General features: G+C 41.6%; 1 protein-coding gene across 3 annotated transcripts in view; it reads left to right on the top strand.

The window, feature by feature from the left end:
• The window catches only part of KIAA1217 (KIAA1217 ortholog), a 979280-nt gene that overhangs the window by 539424 nt on the left and 424579 nt on the right, over window positions 1-15277 (top strand). The window contains exon 1 of one of the 3 annotated variants that reach the window (XM_075315558.1): window positions 2305-2509. The exons of the other annotated variants lie outside the window; for them this stretch is intronic. Within the exon in view, the coding sequence (XP_075171673.1) occupies window positions 2443-2509 (67 nt within the window). The 5' untranslated portion in view covers window positions 2305-2442. Of the gene's footprint in view, window positions 1-2304; window positions 2510-15277 lie in introns of those variants that run through there. 3 annotated transcript variants of the gene reach the window in all.

Genomic DNA, 15277 nt, shown 5'->3' with positions numbered 1-15277 from the left:
CATGACAGCCACTGGTGGTCAGCACCACTGTAATTGAACTGTGTAACAATGAAGTCATGCCAGGACCCCTTGGTCAAGCAGATCACTATGGAATATGGGAGGTAAGACCCCCATCGGTCAGACATTGACTGTTTGTTCTAGGAGGAGGCCATTTGTGTTTGAGGTCATGAAAACCTCTTAAAGGGTCACCAGGTTTTTCCACCTAATCTGAGGGCAGCATAATGTAATGACAGAGACCCTGATTCCAGCGATGTGTCACTTATTGAGCTGCTCAGTGTAGTTTTGATAAAGTCACTGATTAATCAGCAGTAGATTATCATTACAGGACTACTTGGCATGCTGCAGGTAGTCCAGCATATTCATGAGCTCCTTATAACTGTTAGATCTGCAGTACAGAAAACAGAGATATTATCAATATGACAGCAAACAGCTCAGTAAGTTACACATCACTGGAATCAGGGTCTCTGTCCCTACATTATGCTGCTCTCAGATGGGAGAGCAAAAACCTGGTGACAGATTATTTTGTGGAGATATGACTTTAAGAGAAAACTCCAGTCCCCAGGCTGCAATTTGATTAAAAAAAAATGTAGTTTACTAACCCTCCCCAGGTCCAGCGCTGAGTCTCTCCCTCTGCTCCTGGTGTCTGTTATTGTCTCTGCCAGCACAACGACACTGCTCCAGCCAATCATTGAGCTCAGTGGCTTTGAGCGGGTCATGACATCAATTTGGGCAGAGCCGCTGGGCTCAGTTATTGGCTGCAGCGCTTTTGTTACATCGTCGGCACTGTCAGCCCAGGAGCACCGATGCTCTTTCCTGCTTACATCCGTCTGGTGTCCTCTGTTCCTTTGTGAGCACCCTGTGTGTCCCCGTGTGTCAGGGGTGTCGACGTTCCTCCTGATCCATGTTTCCTGGTTGTTCCCCTGACTCCCGAAGCCCGCTCATGCACAGTAGAACTCTCGGTAGGGTGCTTAGGGCACTGCCGTGCTACTTTCCTTTTTCTTGAAGGGCCAGCATTATTTAACCCGGAAGTGCCTCATGTCCCCTGCCGTTTGGGCACAGTGTATATAAGGCATCCTCCCCCATTGGGAGGTGCCTGGTCAATGTGTTCCTGTAGCTAGTCTGCCCATGCTAGTTGTCAGATCTCTGTGTTTGTACCCGATCTTCGTATTGTCCCGTGACCTTGTCTTTGTTCCTGCCTAGTATTGTCCGTGTACCCTCCTGTGTCAATACTGTGCCCTCCAGACCCTACCTGCATCATCTGACCTCCGGTGTCCTCCAGAACCGATCTGCACCAGTCCACATCAAATTCTGCCTCGTCCACGCTTCGTCTTCGCCCCTTGAAGTCCCGGTAGCCGCCCAGATCCGCTCCTCAGGGTCGGTGAACGGTATCTTGGATCAGTAGACCCACCTCCTTCTCGTCCGGTTAACCGGTTGTGATAGCTGTTAACATGATGTCGCCACTGCAGGCAAGAACAGACACCAGGAACTGCAGTGAAGGCTCAGCGTTGGACCCAGGGAGAGTGAGTAAGGCACAGTTTGGCTATGTTCATATTTAGCATTTTGCTGCTTTTTTGCATCTTTTATTCATCAATTTTATGCAAATGAATAGCTGATTTTTACAGTACTAGCAAAAGCTGTGAGATTTCAGATTTCAGCAGCAAAAAAGCAACGTGTGAACATACCCTTTCTTTGATTTTTATAAACAAACTGCAGCCGGGTTATAGGGGTTTTCTGATGCTGGAGAACCCCTTTAAGTAACTAATTAAACACTGAGGAATGTTGGACAATGGTTTTTTTATGTTAAATGGTTAATTTATGGCATACCCAATTCCGGATCCCTTACCTATCAGAAGGGGACATTGGTGAAGACCACGTCTTGTAGGAGTAAAAGCGACTCGAGAGATTCCTAACAGACATTTTATGTCATTTACATTCAAAACCCCCTTTAAGTGTAATATATGTGAACTTTCTGTGGTTTTATAAAGCTTTATATTTCATAAGTGTGGGTGGTAATATTTCAGCAAGAAGGGATGAGTCAAGGGTCGCTAGGTCAAGAACACAGAGCTCGAAAGAATCAGTGCAGAAGTTAATATAAAATCAAGGCATGCTGTGCTTACAGCTACGCTCCCCGGCTACAAAAACACTAATGTGGCTCTCAGGATTTGGATTCGGCACAATCCGCCCTCCAGTGAAGTCATGCCATTCATAACGCTGCAGTCATTGGAGCTATATGCGGAGTAGTGGGCAGAGAAGCCCATCACCTGTTGGGGCCCTCACCGAGAGCTTCTCTGGGACTATCTGCAGCCGAGTCCTACCACGGACCTTCATATTCCCGGGAGTGGGATCACACCCGCCGGGAATGCTCTTTGTTTTTTCCATAATTCTCTTCCTGTTTTTAAAGTTTCGTTGAGAAAAAAACAGTCGTCAGCTGTTCTAGGGATAATGGAGGAAGAACATGCAATCCTCAAGTCTCAGCATTTCCTGGCTCTGAGTAGCAGGCAACTCAACGGTGAGTAACCGGATTAGTCTTACAGGAGGTCGGAGTCTGATCTCTAGTACTGCTGTACTATATATGTATATATATAGATATACTATACACGGCTTTATACTACTTAACCCCTTCTTTCACAACTGAAAGGGATCCTTTAAGAAAATTCCATCATTTGATACTGTAGATATTTGGAGGTATCAGTTTACTCTGTAATTCTCCGTACAAAAACAAATGAGATCCTCCGGGAAAGTAAAATTACAGCACTTAATATTCATTGTACAGTGAAGTTAAGGTTTCTATGGGATTAGCATTTACTGATCGCTGTTCTGCAATTGTAAACTTTGCAGTTTACATAATCTGAAGATTTGTTTCCAGAGATTAAATCACTTTGCTGGCACCGTATGGGCTGTGTGCATCTGCTATATGTGCTATATGTGCTATATGTGAGAGCGAACGTATAGCAAAGTGTAACCAATCAGACCACTCTCCAGATTATTACCAAAATTCCAAATTGTAACTTGAAACTGTTTCTTTTATATGTGTGTGTGTGTATATATATATATATATATATATATATATATATATATATATATATAAAAATATATATACACAATATATACATATGAATATAGATATATATATATATATATATATATATATATATATATATATATATATATACACACAATAATGACATATGAATATACATATATATATATATATATATATACAGTCATATGAAAAAGTTTGGGCACCCCTATTAATGTTAACCTTTTTTCTTTATAACAATTTGGGTTTTTGCAACAGCTATTTCGGTTTCATATATCTAATAACTGATGGACTGAGTAATATTTCTGGATTGAAATGAGGTTTATTGTACTAACAGAAAATGTGCAATCTGCTATTTAAACAAAATTTGACCGGTGCAAAAGTATGGGCACCCTTATCAATTTCTTGATTTGAACACTCCTAACTACTTTTTACTGATTTACTAAAGCACTAAATTGGTTTTGTAACCTCATTGAGCTTTGAACTTCATAGGCAGGTGTATCCAATCATGAGAAAAGGTATTTAAGGTGGCCACTTGCAAGTTGTTCTCCTATTTGAATCTCCTATGAAGAGTTGCATCATGGGCTCCTCAAAACAACTCTCAAATGATCTGAAAACAAAGATTATTCAACATAGTTGTTCAGGGGAAGGATACAAAAAGTTGTCTCAGAGATTTAAACTGTCAGTTTCCACTGTGAGGAACATAGTAAGGAAATGGAAGAACACAGGTACAGTTCTTGTTAAGCCCAGAAGTGGCAGGCCAAGAAAAATATCAGAAAGGCAGAGAAGAAGAATGGTGAGAACAGTCAAGGACAATCCACAGACCACCTCCAAAGACCTGCAGCTTCATCTTGCTGCAGATGGTGTCAATGTGCATCGGTCAACAATACAGCGCACATTGCACAAGCAGAAGCTGTATGGGAGAGTGATGCGAAAGAAGCCATTTCTGCAAGCACGCCACAAACAGAGGCGCCTGAGGTATGCAAAAGCACATTTGGACAAGCCAGTTACATTTTGGAAGAAGGTCCTGTGGACTGATGAAACAAAGATTGAGTTGTTTGGTCATACAAAAAGGCGTTATCCATGGAGGCAAAAAAACACGGCATTCCAAGAAAAGCACTTGCTAGCCACAGGAAAATTTGGTGGAGGTTCCATCATGCTCTGGGGCTGTGTGGCCAATGCCAGCACCGGGAATCTTGTTAAAGTTGAGGGTCGCATGGATTCAACTCAGTATCAGCAGATTCTTGACAATAATGTGCAAGAATCAGTGACGAAGTTGAAGTTACGCAGAGGATGGATATTTCAGCAAGACAATGATCCAAAACACCGCTCCAAATCTACTCAGGCATTCATGCAGAGGAACAATTACAATGTTCTGGAATGGCCATCCCAGTCCACAGGAATGGGCAAATATACCTTCATCCAGGATCCAGGAACTCATTAAAAGCTACAGGAAGCGACTAGAGGCTGTTATTTTTGCAAAAGGAGGATCTACAAAATATTAATGTCACTTTTATGTTGAGGTGCCCATACTTTTGCACCAGTCAAATTTTGTTAAAATGCGGATTGCACATTTTCTGTTAGTATAATAAACCTCATTTCAATCCAGAAATATTACTCAGTCCATCAGTTATTAGGTATATGAAACTGAAATAGCAAAAACCCAAATTGTTATAAAGAAAAAAGGTTAACATTAATAAGGGTGCCCAAATGTTTTCATATGACTGTATATAGATATATTCACACGCACACTCATATGTGTGTGCGTGTGTATATATCCATATATATGTATATATGTGTATATATATATATATATACACATATATATATATACATTTATATATGTATGTATGTGTGTGTGTATATGTATATGTATATATATATATATATATATATATATATATATATATATATATATATATATATATATATATATATATATATATATATATATTTCACAGTGCACACCAAAAGTTTAGACACACCTTCTCATCTCTAGAACAACTGTTAAAAGGAGACTTTGTGCAGCAGGCCTTCATGGTAAAATAGCTGCTAGGAAACCACTGCTAAGGACAGGCAACAAGCAGAAGTGACTTTTTTGGGCTAAAAAACACAAGGAATGGACATTAGTGGTACTGAACCCAATCGAGATGGTTTGGGGTGAGCTGGACCGCAGAGTGAAGGCAAAAGGGCCAACAAGTGCTAAGCATCTCTGGGAACTCCTTCAAGACTGTTGGAAAACCATTTCCGGTGACTATCTCTTGAAGCTCATCAAGAGAATGCCAAGAGTGTGCAAAGCAGTAATCAAAGCAAAAGGTGGCTACTTTGAAGAACCTAGAATATAAGACATATTTTCAGTTGTTTCACACTTTGTTAAATATTTCATTCCACATTTTTAATTCATAGTTTTGATGCCTTCAATGTGAATCTACAATTTTCAGTGTTCTGAAAATAAAGAAAACTATTTGAATGATAAGGTGTGTCCAAACGTTTGGTCAATACTGTGTGTATGTGTGTGTGTGTGTGTGTGTGTGTTTGTGTGTGTGTGTGTGTATATAATATATAAAATTAGATGGATAGAGTCATGGCATCATAGCCAAGAATGTTGGAACCCTTGCAATTGTTCCAGAAATTGAAGTATTTCTGCAGGAGAGCTATTGCAATTACACGTGTTTTCTTATACACATGTTTATTTCCTTTGTGTGTGTTGGAACAACACAAACAAACAGAGAAAAAGACGCAAATTGGACAGAATTTCACACAAAACTCCAAATATGGGCCAGAAAAAAATTATTGGCACCCCAACTTAATATTTGGTTGCATACCCTTTACCCTTTGGAATAAATAACTGCAATCAATCACCTCCTATAACCGTCCACAAGCTTCTTCTTCTTCTCACCTGGAATTTTGGACTCTTCTTTTGTAAACTGCTCCAGGAGTCTTATATATGGAGGTGTCTTCTCCCAACAGCAATTTTAACATCTCTCCACAGGTGTCAATGGGATTTAGATCCAAACTCATTGCTGCCACTTCAGAACTCTCCAGCACTTTGTTTTCAGCCATTTCTGGAGGTTTCTTGAAGTATGTTTGAGGTCATTCTTTTGCTGGAAAACCCTTGACTTAGGATGCAAACCCAGCTTTCTGACACTGGGCACTACATTGTGACCAAAATCCTTTGGTAATGTTCAGATTTCATGATGCCTTGCACATAGTCAAGGCACCGAGTGACAGAGGCAGCAAAACACCCCCAAACATCTTTGAACCTCTACCATGTTTGACTGTAGGTACTGTATTATTTTCTTTGCAGGCCGCATTCTTTTTTTGGTAAACAGCAAAATGATGTGCTTTACCCAAAAGCTCTATCTTGGTCTCGTGTGTCCACAAATCAATTTCCAAGAACGATTTTGGATTACTCACATACATTTTGGGAAACCGCAGTCTAGCTTTTTTATCTTTGTGTCATCAGTGGGGTCCTCCTAGGTCTCCTGCCATAGTGCTTAATTTCATTCAAATGTCACAAGATAGCTCGCACTGACTTTGATGCACCCTGAGCCTGCAGGACAGCTTGAATTTATTTGGAACGTGATTGGAACTGCTTATCCACTATACGGACTATCCTGCATTTCAACCTTTTATCAATTTTTCTCTGCCATTCTTATCCAGGGTGAATAGCTACAGTGCACCATGGACAAAGGAACATCAACATCTCTGGAGATGGACTTATAACCTTGAGATTGTTAATATCTTTGACAATTTTGATTCTCAAGACCTAAGTGTGCCACTCCATGCTTAGTGTGGCACACATAGACACACAATGCAAATATTGAGTCTTCTCCCTTTTTATCTGGTTTCAGGTGTGATTTTCATATTGCACACACCTTTTACTTGCCACAGGTGAGTTTGAACGAGACTCAGGCCTCTCCACCATAAAGAGTATCCATAAGGTTAGGGATAGCATAGACCCCATGAGCTTGAGGGACCGCCTAGGAGCCCCAGTTCCCGCTATCCCATAGTCACCGTGACACAATCTCAGCACAGTTTAGAAAATAAAAGCTTCTCTGTGATTGGTTGCTAGGAACAATAAAGACAAATTTGTGTTCCTTTTGGCAGTTTCATAAATCCACTTCCATTGTTTCAATAAACTTTATTTACATTAAATAGACATCAATTGGGTGACTACAAACATCTGGTGATGTCTTCAAGACGAGACATGTCGAAAGATGATTAATCAATGAATATTAACTCTGTATTGATGTCTGCGGATAAACTGTTCCAAAAACATTCCCGACACACATAATATACCTAAATAATGTCCTTTTATTAATCAGGATTAATTCTATAAAAACAGAAAAATGCAAAAGGTAGAAAAGGTAGGAAAGCCTTCCAGCCGCCATTATGTCACACTGATGTGCCGCCGCCGTGCGCGCTGTGTAAATAGTCGCGTGTTTTGTATATTTACGGTTCAGTGCAGCACAAACAGCGATGAATAAAGGAATAGACTTTCTCAGGCTTTCTGCTCGGTGACCCCTGAAATCTGATGTTTACTTTCAGTTAGACCAAGTCATGTCAACATTCACTGTAAGAACATCCGACAATATCCCCCACAATCGGTCATGCCCACCATGTACAAATATATATGTATACAAAATAATGAAGAAATAGTAACATTTGACAATTGGTCCAGACTCTATGAATAGGGGCACAGTCGCCAAAATGACAAATATGAGTATTGACATGTCTACGTGATTTCGGAAAACCCTTCTACAATTTAGTCTTGGTCAGATCTGACTCTGGCGGTCTGATGAATTTTCACCAAATAAAGGCCATGTGCAGAACATAATAAGACTGGTTTGTCATACGCGCTTTCACCATTCGATCAATCTGAGTGGACATGGGTTAGTATTGTCAGGATAAATATTACACCCCATAAAAAAAAACATGAATGTCCCCTGAGTGCCTTTTACAACACTTAAGGGGGCTTTACACGGTAGCGATATCGCTAGCAATTTCTAGCGATATCGAGCGTGTAAGTACCCGCCCCCGTCGTGCATGCGATTGTTTGTGATTGCTGCCGTAGCGAACATTATCGCTACGGCAGCGTCACACATACTTACCTGGTCGGCGTCGTCGCTGTGACTGCCGGACAATCCCTCCTTCAAGGGGGAGGGACGTTCAGCATCACAGCGACGTCACCACAACGTCACTAAGCGGCCGGCCAATCAAAGCGGAGGGGCGGAGATGAGCAGGACGTAACATCCCGCCCACCTCCTTCCTTCCGCATTGGGGCCGGCGGCAGGTAAGGAGACGTTCCTCGCTCCTGCGGTGTCACACATAGCGATGTATGCTGCCGCATGAGCGATGAACAACATGGATAAACAACCCTTACCAATTTTTGAGTTTGGGACGACCTCTCCATGGTGAACGATTTTCACCATTTTTGAGGTCGCTTAAGGTCGCTGGTCAGTGTCACACGCTGCGATATCGTTAATGACGCCGGATGTGCGTCACTAGCAACGTGACCCCGACGATACAACAATAACGATATCGTAGCGTGTAAAGCGCCCTTTAGGCTATGTGCGCACTTTGCATTTTCACCTGCTTTTCTGCTGCGTTTTGAACTGCAGCGTTTTCATGCCAAAATGCATGCGTTTTGATTTTCAAGCAAAGTCTATGGGAAAAGTGGATTTCTTGTGCGCACTTTGCTGTTCAAAACGCAGCGTTTAATTAGCATATTTTTGGGCAAAAACTCTGCGTTCAAAGAAGCAAACTGTCAATTTGTTTTTGCCATTTGGGCTGCGTTTTGATAACATTGAAGTCAATGAGAAGTTTCAAAAATCAAGCAACATAAAAATTCCTGCGTTTTACCTGCTTTTTAGCTGCTGAAAACATGCGTTTTGGACTACAAAAACGCATGCCTTTTTGACATCAAAATAATGGAATGATATGTCCCTTTACACACACACATAGTCCGAAATTAAATTAATGAAAAATATTAATTTATTGTTATTTTAGCCATAAATAGTATAAAACCGCTATAATTATATTAAATATAACTATTTTCATTATGATTTCAATAATTATATTTGTATTCTTTTTTTTTTCCTTTTTTCATTGTCTTTGACTGTTTAAACTTTATTTAGCGGGGTCTTTATGTTCAAAACGCATCGGTCTTAACGCAATGGAAAAGCATGTAAAAAGCGCTTAAAACGCGGTAAATACGCACGTGTATTTAACGCGTTTCTGTGCTCAAAAGCAATTTTAGCAAAAAACATTTCTGCCAAAGGATGCGTTTAGAACTGAAACTACCTAACGCAAAGTGCGCACATAGCCTTAATGCCCCTTAAGTGCCTATTAAAACACATGTCCCCTTAATGCTCCCTTAGTGCACCCTTAAAAAATAATAATGACCATTGAGTAGAGTTGAGCAGACCCGAACTTTAACTTTGTACTGGACACGCACTGTACAAAAAAATCAGTGTTAGAATTTGGACTTTGGTTGCATTACGTGTACTGACCACTCGATTCAGCATGGCTATGCTCGGGTACGCTCTGTGCTCAGCCAAGTGCGAGCCTCTTGCAGTGATTTAACGGCTCGCACTAGGGGTAAAAACAGTGTTAACTTGGCTGTACTGAGTATGTGTTTGGTGTCCATTCTGACATATGCTCAGTAGAGCTCCCATGTCACTGTGTGATATTACTTTCAATGCACAGTGACAGTGCACTCCCTCACCGGCTATAATGAGAAGTGATGGGCCATCAAGAGAGCGCACTGTCAGTGTGCATTGTAAGGAGAAGCAGAGACCAGCCTTTGCCCTCACAAATGACTTTTTTGTAGTCTGGGGATGACTCTGGTGCTGATATCTATCGAAAACTTTGTGCACATTATGGAGCAAGTGATTTGTTGCAAAGACGTGTGTATTAACGGATAGAGAAGTTAAAACAAGGCATTTGCAGAAGTATCAGCCATGAATAAGGAGTCCACCGCCTGTCCATGTCCACGACTGATTGAGCATCATGCACGTGAACTGATTCTGTTGGATAGACAAGTGATTCAGTGGATTATATGGCAAATTATTTGCGAAGATTCACATCTGATGAAAGATGAAGACAGCCTTACATTCTCGGTTCACAGCTCAGTCTAAAATATTTTTTAATGAGGGAATAGAAAAAGTTGTTGACAGATGGACAAACTCTATTGAAAAGCAGAGAGATAATGTCGAGAAATTAGATATTTGTCTTTTCAGAAAGCTGATTAAAATATATTTTACAGCCAGGGTGACTCCTCCTCATGTATTCTCCCTGCTCGAGTTATCGAGGTGGAGTACAAGGCTGATACAGTAGCATGCTACAATCATTCCCCAGCACACGCATTGCAAGCCCTGGGAAAATGGGAATAGTGGCCAGTGTTCTAGAACCTTTGTGAGGAATAGTCCGATTCTAGTAGTGTCAAAAACCGGTGGCGACTAGTGGACGAGCAGGTATCCGTCTCCTGACAGAACGGTGCAGACCACAGATGGAGATGGTTTCTCCGAAACGTGGTGTCTAATAAATTACCTTTAAGACACATCGGACTTTCGGACTTGTCTCTCTGTCAGAGCAAGGTGTTGACCGGTTTTGTGCTCACTGATGATCAGTCTAACAAGGGTTAATCCCTGCTGGCTGGTGAATTTCTGTTGGCATCACAGGTTGCTAAAGACCTATCACAGCCGCCTCTGCCCTTTAAAAGATGGTGGAACCTGTTCCCTCATGCTGATTATATCTCTAGCTTTGCTCCAGCGATACCGGTCTTTGTGCGTGGTGATCCAGTAGTTGATGAACTGTTGTATGCTATTTGGTATGCGGTGGAAATATCCTTGTTGTTTGTTTATTTCCTCCCTGTACTTTATTTCTCCCTGAGCATGTATTGTCTTTTCCCCTGTGTGTGTTTGCATAGAGTTTGAATCTTGGTTTTCCCCTGTCTGTTGTTATTCGTGGAATTCTTCACTCCTGTCCCACCCCTCCTGAAGGTGGGGGAGAGGGGGAGTTAGACAAGGGCAATTCAGGAGTTAGGGCTACACTGGGAGTCCAGACCTCGCCACCATCTGGCGTACCTTTGGAATAAGGGACAGTCTAGTGTCCTCAGTCTGAGGGCTAATTTAGGTCCCCTACTCCTAGTTACCATATCATACCCCGTGATAATATCTACACATTAATAAAATGCAGGGGTGTAACAAGAATCTTATGGTTCCTGCGCTCCCCCCATACACACACTAGCATGTTTCTTGTATGTCCCAGTGCCACTGCTAGGATCTATATATTTTCTTCCTACCTTAATAAAAGAAAAAATAAACACAAATATATATCAATATTACCAGCAATAGTAAAATACCCCTTTGTGCCCCTTTATATTGTTTATTAATGCCCCCTTGTTGCACCATATATTAATGCCCCCTCGAGCCACCATGTATAATATTCCATTGTACCATCCTTCTTGAGCCTTCAAGTCATAATAGCATCCCCTTTGTTCTCCTATATCATAATAATACTTTTATACCCTCTTTGTACCTTTAAAAACAATAAAAAAAAATATAATGAAAATCACATCACGTCACTCCCACTATAAGGGACACAACTTCAGACGTTGGGCAAGCAAAGGCCTAAAGCAGTCTGCGGCTTGCCTGAGAGCGTGGTGGAGCAGGGAGCCGCCCGCTCCCTGCTCTGCTACAGTTTTCAGTTCTATCTGCTTCTAGAGGACAAGGATAGCTTTGATAGAATGCGTATATGGGGATCAATATTGGTCTTTACTGCCTATATATAACCCCACATTGATACTTAGGTTGTACTGAACTCACATATCATAGGCCCCTTTCAGATTGCGTTTTGCCATACGTCCACAGGTCCCGTCGGAGCATTCGTCCAGACCGCCCCTCCCCCACTCTGCTAAGCGTGCTCCGGACGCATGCGCCCGACAGGGCCATTCACTGCTATGGAGCGCACTGCGTTAGCGTGTGCTCTGTTTTGTGCCATTTTGTGCAAATATACGTTTCTGCAGACGGACACCCGAACGTAGACCACCTACGTTCGGGTGTCCGTCTGCAGAAACGTATATATGCACAAAATGGCAAAAAACAGAGCACACGCTAACGCAGTGCGCTCCATAGCAGTCAATGGCCCTGTCGGGCGCATGCGTCCGGAGCACGCTTAGCAGAGTGGGGGAGGGGCGGTCCGGACGAATGCTCCGACGGGACCTGTGGACGTATGGCAAAACGCAATCTGAAAGGGGCCATAGACTTCAAGCAGTTACTCAAAGAATGAAATCATAACATGTTTTGGACCTCTTTAGTAAATAGATGTTCACATTTTTCGATGTTATCACTTAACTTAACCTGACAATAGCTCCAATGTAATGACCGACAAGAAGTCTACTGTATTTCGAAAGATACAAATATGTCTTCTCGGAATTACCGTTGTATACTGCAGGCCTTGTGACTCTTTAGTATTCACCAGAGATCTATCGTACAACCTCAGACACTTCTCATGCTGTTTGCCACAAGGAAAACATGTGATGAGGATGCTTGGGCTGAGGATGAGCCAGGAGGTCATTACTGTGGCTTGTTAACGATACCGGTGTTAAAGAGAAGAGGAAAAGCAGGGAGAACACACTGTGGCGGTACAGGATATTGGCACATAATGTGCAGGAGCATATGGTGGCTTAGAAAGTATGAACTGCGGATGTAGAGACTGCGCTCACATTACACTGCTACCACTAATTAATAATCCTAAAATCTATCTATGCATCTAATATCTCTCTATCTCTCTATCTATTCATGTATCCATATAATATCTATCTATCCCTCTATCTATCCTTCTATTCTTGTATTCATATATTAAAATGAACCTATAGTCCTCCCTATATTATACTGCACCCATAGTCCGCCATATATTATACTTCTCCCATAGAGCTCCATAGATTTTACTTTACCCCATAGTCCTCCATATATTATACTGCACCCATAGTCCTCCATATATTATATTGTACCCCATAGTCCTCCATATATTATACTGCACCCTGTAACGCCTGCCTGGATCCACAGACTCAGATGGGCTGTAATGGGGAGGCTAGAGGGAAGCCACTCACCAAGCAGGACCCCCAGAACCCTGAAACCCTTTAACCCCTCTACAGGGATTTGGAATTACACAGGGCCCCGGTGATCACTACCTGTGGAAGGATGCAGTCCGATGAGAGTAATCGTCAGGCAGGGTCAAACCAGGAATAGCAGAACAGGGACAGAATCAGCAGGCAAAGACGTAGTCAGCAAACGTAGCAGAGGTCAAATCCGGATCGGGCAGCGAGGTACAGAAACAGTAGGCAGGAGGGTAGTCAGAAAACACACAGAAGTCAACACACAGGAATCACAAAACAGAATAGGACGTAACAGGAGCCAGGAAAATCAGAACTATCTCTGGCAGTGGTCATGTGACAGGAGGGGGAATAAGAAGGGTGTGGTGTCTTCCCATTGGCTGTAGCTGAACGCTGGCAAGTTCAGCTGGAAGACACATGCCACCCACAGTCAGCCAGCAGTACTGCAGATCCCAAGCTAACCCAGCCCAGTGGATGATCAGAGCCTGCGCCCACCGCTGGCATCAACTCCTCCCCCATCACCAGCAACATCCACGGTAGGAACACGGCGTCGCCTGGTGATCGGAGCAAAAGTCGCTGGAGCAGACTCCGGCAGTGACGTAACACACCCATACTGCTCCATATATTTTACTGTACCCCATAGTCGTCCATATATTATACTGCACCCATAGTCCTCCATATATTATATTGCACCCCATAGTCCTCCTTATATTATACTGCACCCATAGTCCTCCTTATATTATACTGCACCCTTAGTCCTTATATTATACTGCACCCCATAGTCCTCCATAAATTATACTGCACCCATACTGCTCTATATATTTTACTATACCCCATAGTCATCGATATATTATACTGCACCCATAGTGCTCTATATATTTTACTGTACCCCATAGTCATCCATATATTATACTGCACCCATAGTCCTCCATATATTATATTGAACCCCATAGCCCTCCTTATATTATACTGAAACCCATAGTCCTCCATATATATATACTGCACACATAGTGCTCCATATATTTTACTGTACACCATATTCGTCCATATATAATACTGCACCCATAGCCCTCCATATATTATATTGTACCCCATAGTCCTCCATGTATTATACTGCAGCCATACTGCTCCATATATTTTACTGTACCCCATAGTTGTCCATATATTATACTGCACCCATAGTCCTCCATATATTATATTGCACCCCATAGTCCTCCATATATTATACTGCACCCATAGTCCTCCATATATTATATTGCACCCCATAGTCCTCCATATATTATACTGCACCCATACTGCTCTATATATTATACTGCACCCATAGTGCTCCATATATTATACTGCACCCCATAGTTCTCCATATATTATATTGCACCCCATAGTCCTCCATATATTATACTGCACCCATACTGCTCCATATATTATACTGCACCCATAGTGCTCCATATATTTTACTGTACCCCATAATCGTCCATTTATTATACTGCACCCATAGTCCTCCATTAATTATACTGCACCCATAGTCCTCCATATATTATAAGAGTGGTAAGAGATATGAGACAGAAATAGATAGAAATAGATGGACTATCCGTCCATCTCATATCTCCTACCACTCTTAGCCAATGGTCCCTGTGCAGAACATGTCTGCCACTTCTCCATTATGCCCCTTAAATATGACTCTACACATTGCACACATATATAAAAATTTCAACAAAGAACACAAAAGAAAAAGAATACACCAAATATGTTCATGTTGTTTACTGTGGCATTTATTTAAAAAATGCTATTACTGCAATTGCTTTTCTACCATTATTTTTAGTAAGTTATGGAAAAAAAAATCTTTGACTTTTACTTTTATTTTTTTTAACCTACAATGTTTTGTCATTTTGAGATATTCTTGTATATTTATATACCAGTATGTTATAACTTAAAAAAAATAGATTGAGGATTGGGCAGAGAAAATTCTCCCATACACAGCAGTGCAGGATGTGGTCCACGGTAAGAGGTTCTGCCTTTCATGCTAGAGGTCTTGAGTTTGTATCCCAGTAGTGATGGCCTGTAAAAAAAATAAGAATTGATAAACTGTATGGAGGCATCCAATGAGGACAAGTCCATGG

The sequence above is a fragment of the Anomaloglossus baeobatrachus genome, chromosome 6 (assembly GCF_048569485.1).
Source record: "Anomaloglossus baeobatrachus isolate aAnoBae1 chromosome 6, aAnoBae1.hap1, whole genome shotgun sequence".
NCBI classification, from domain to species: Eukaryota; Metazoa; Chordata; class Amphibia; order Anura; family Aromobatidae; genus Anomaloglossus; species Anomaloglossus baeobatrachus.
This window is presented reverse-complemented; position numbering and strand designations above follow the sequence as displayed.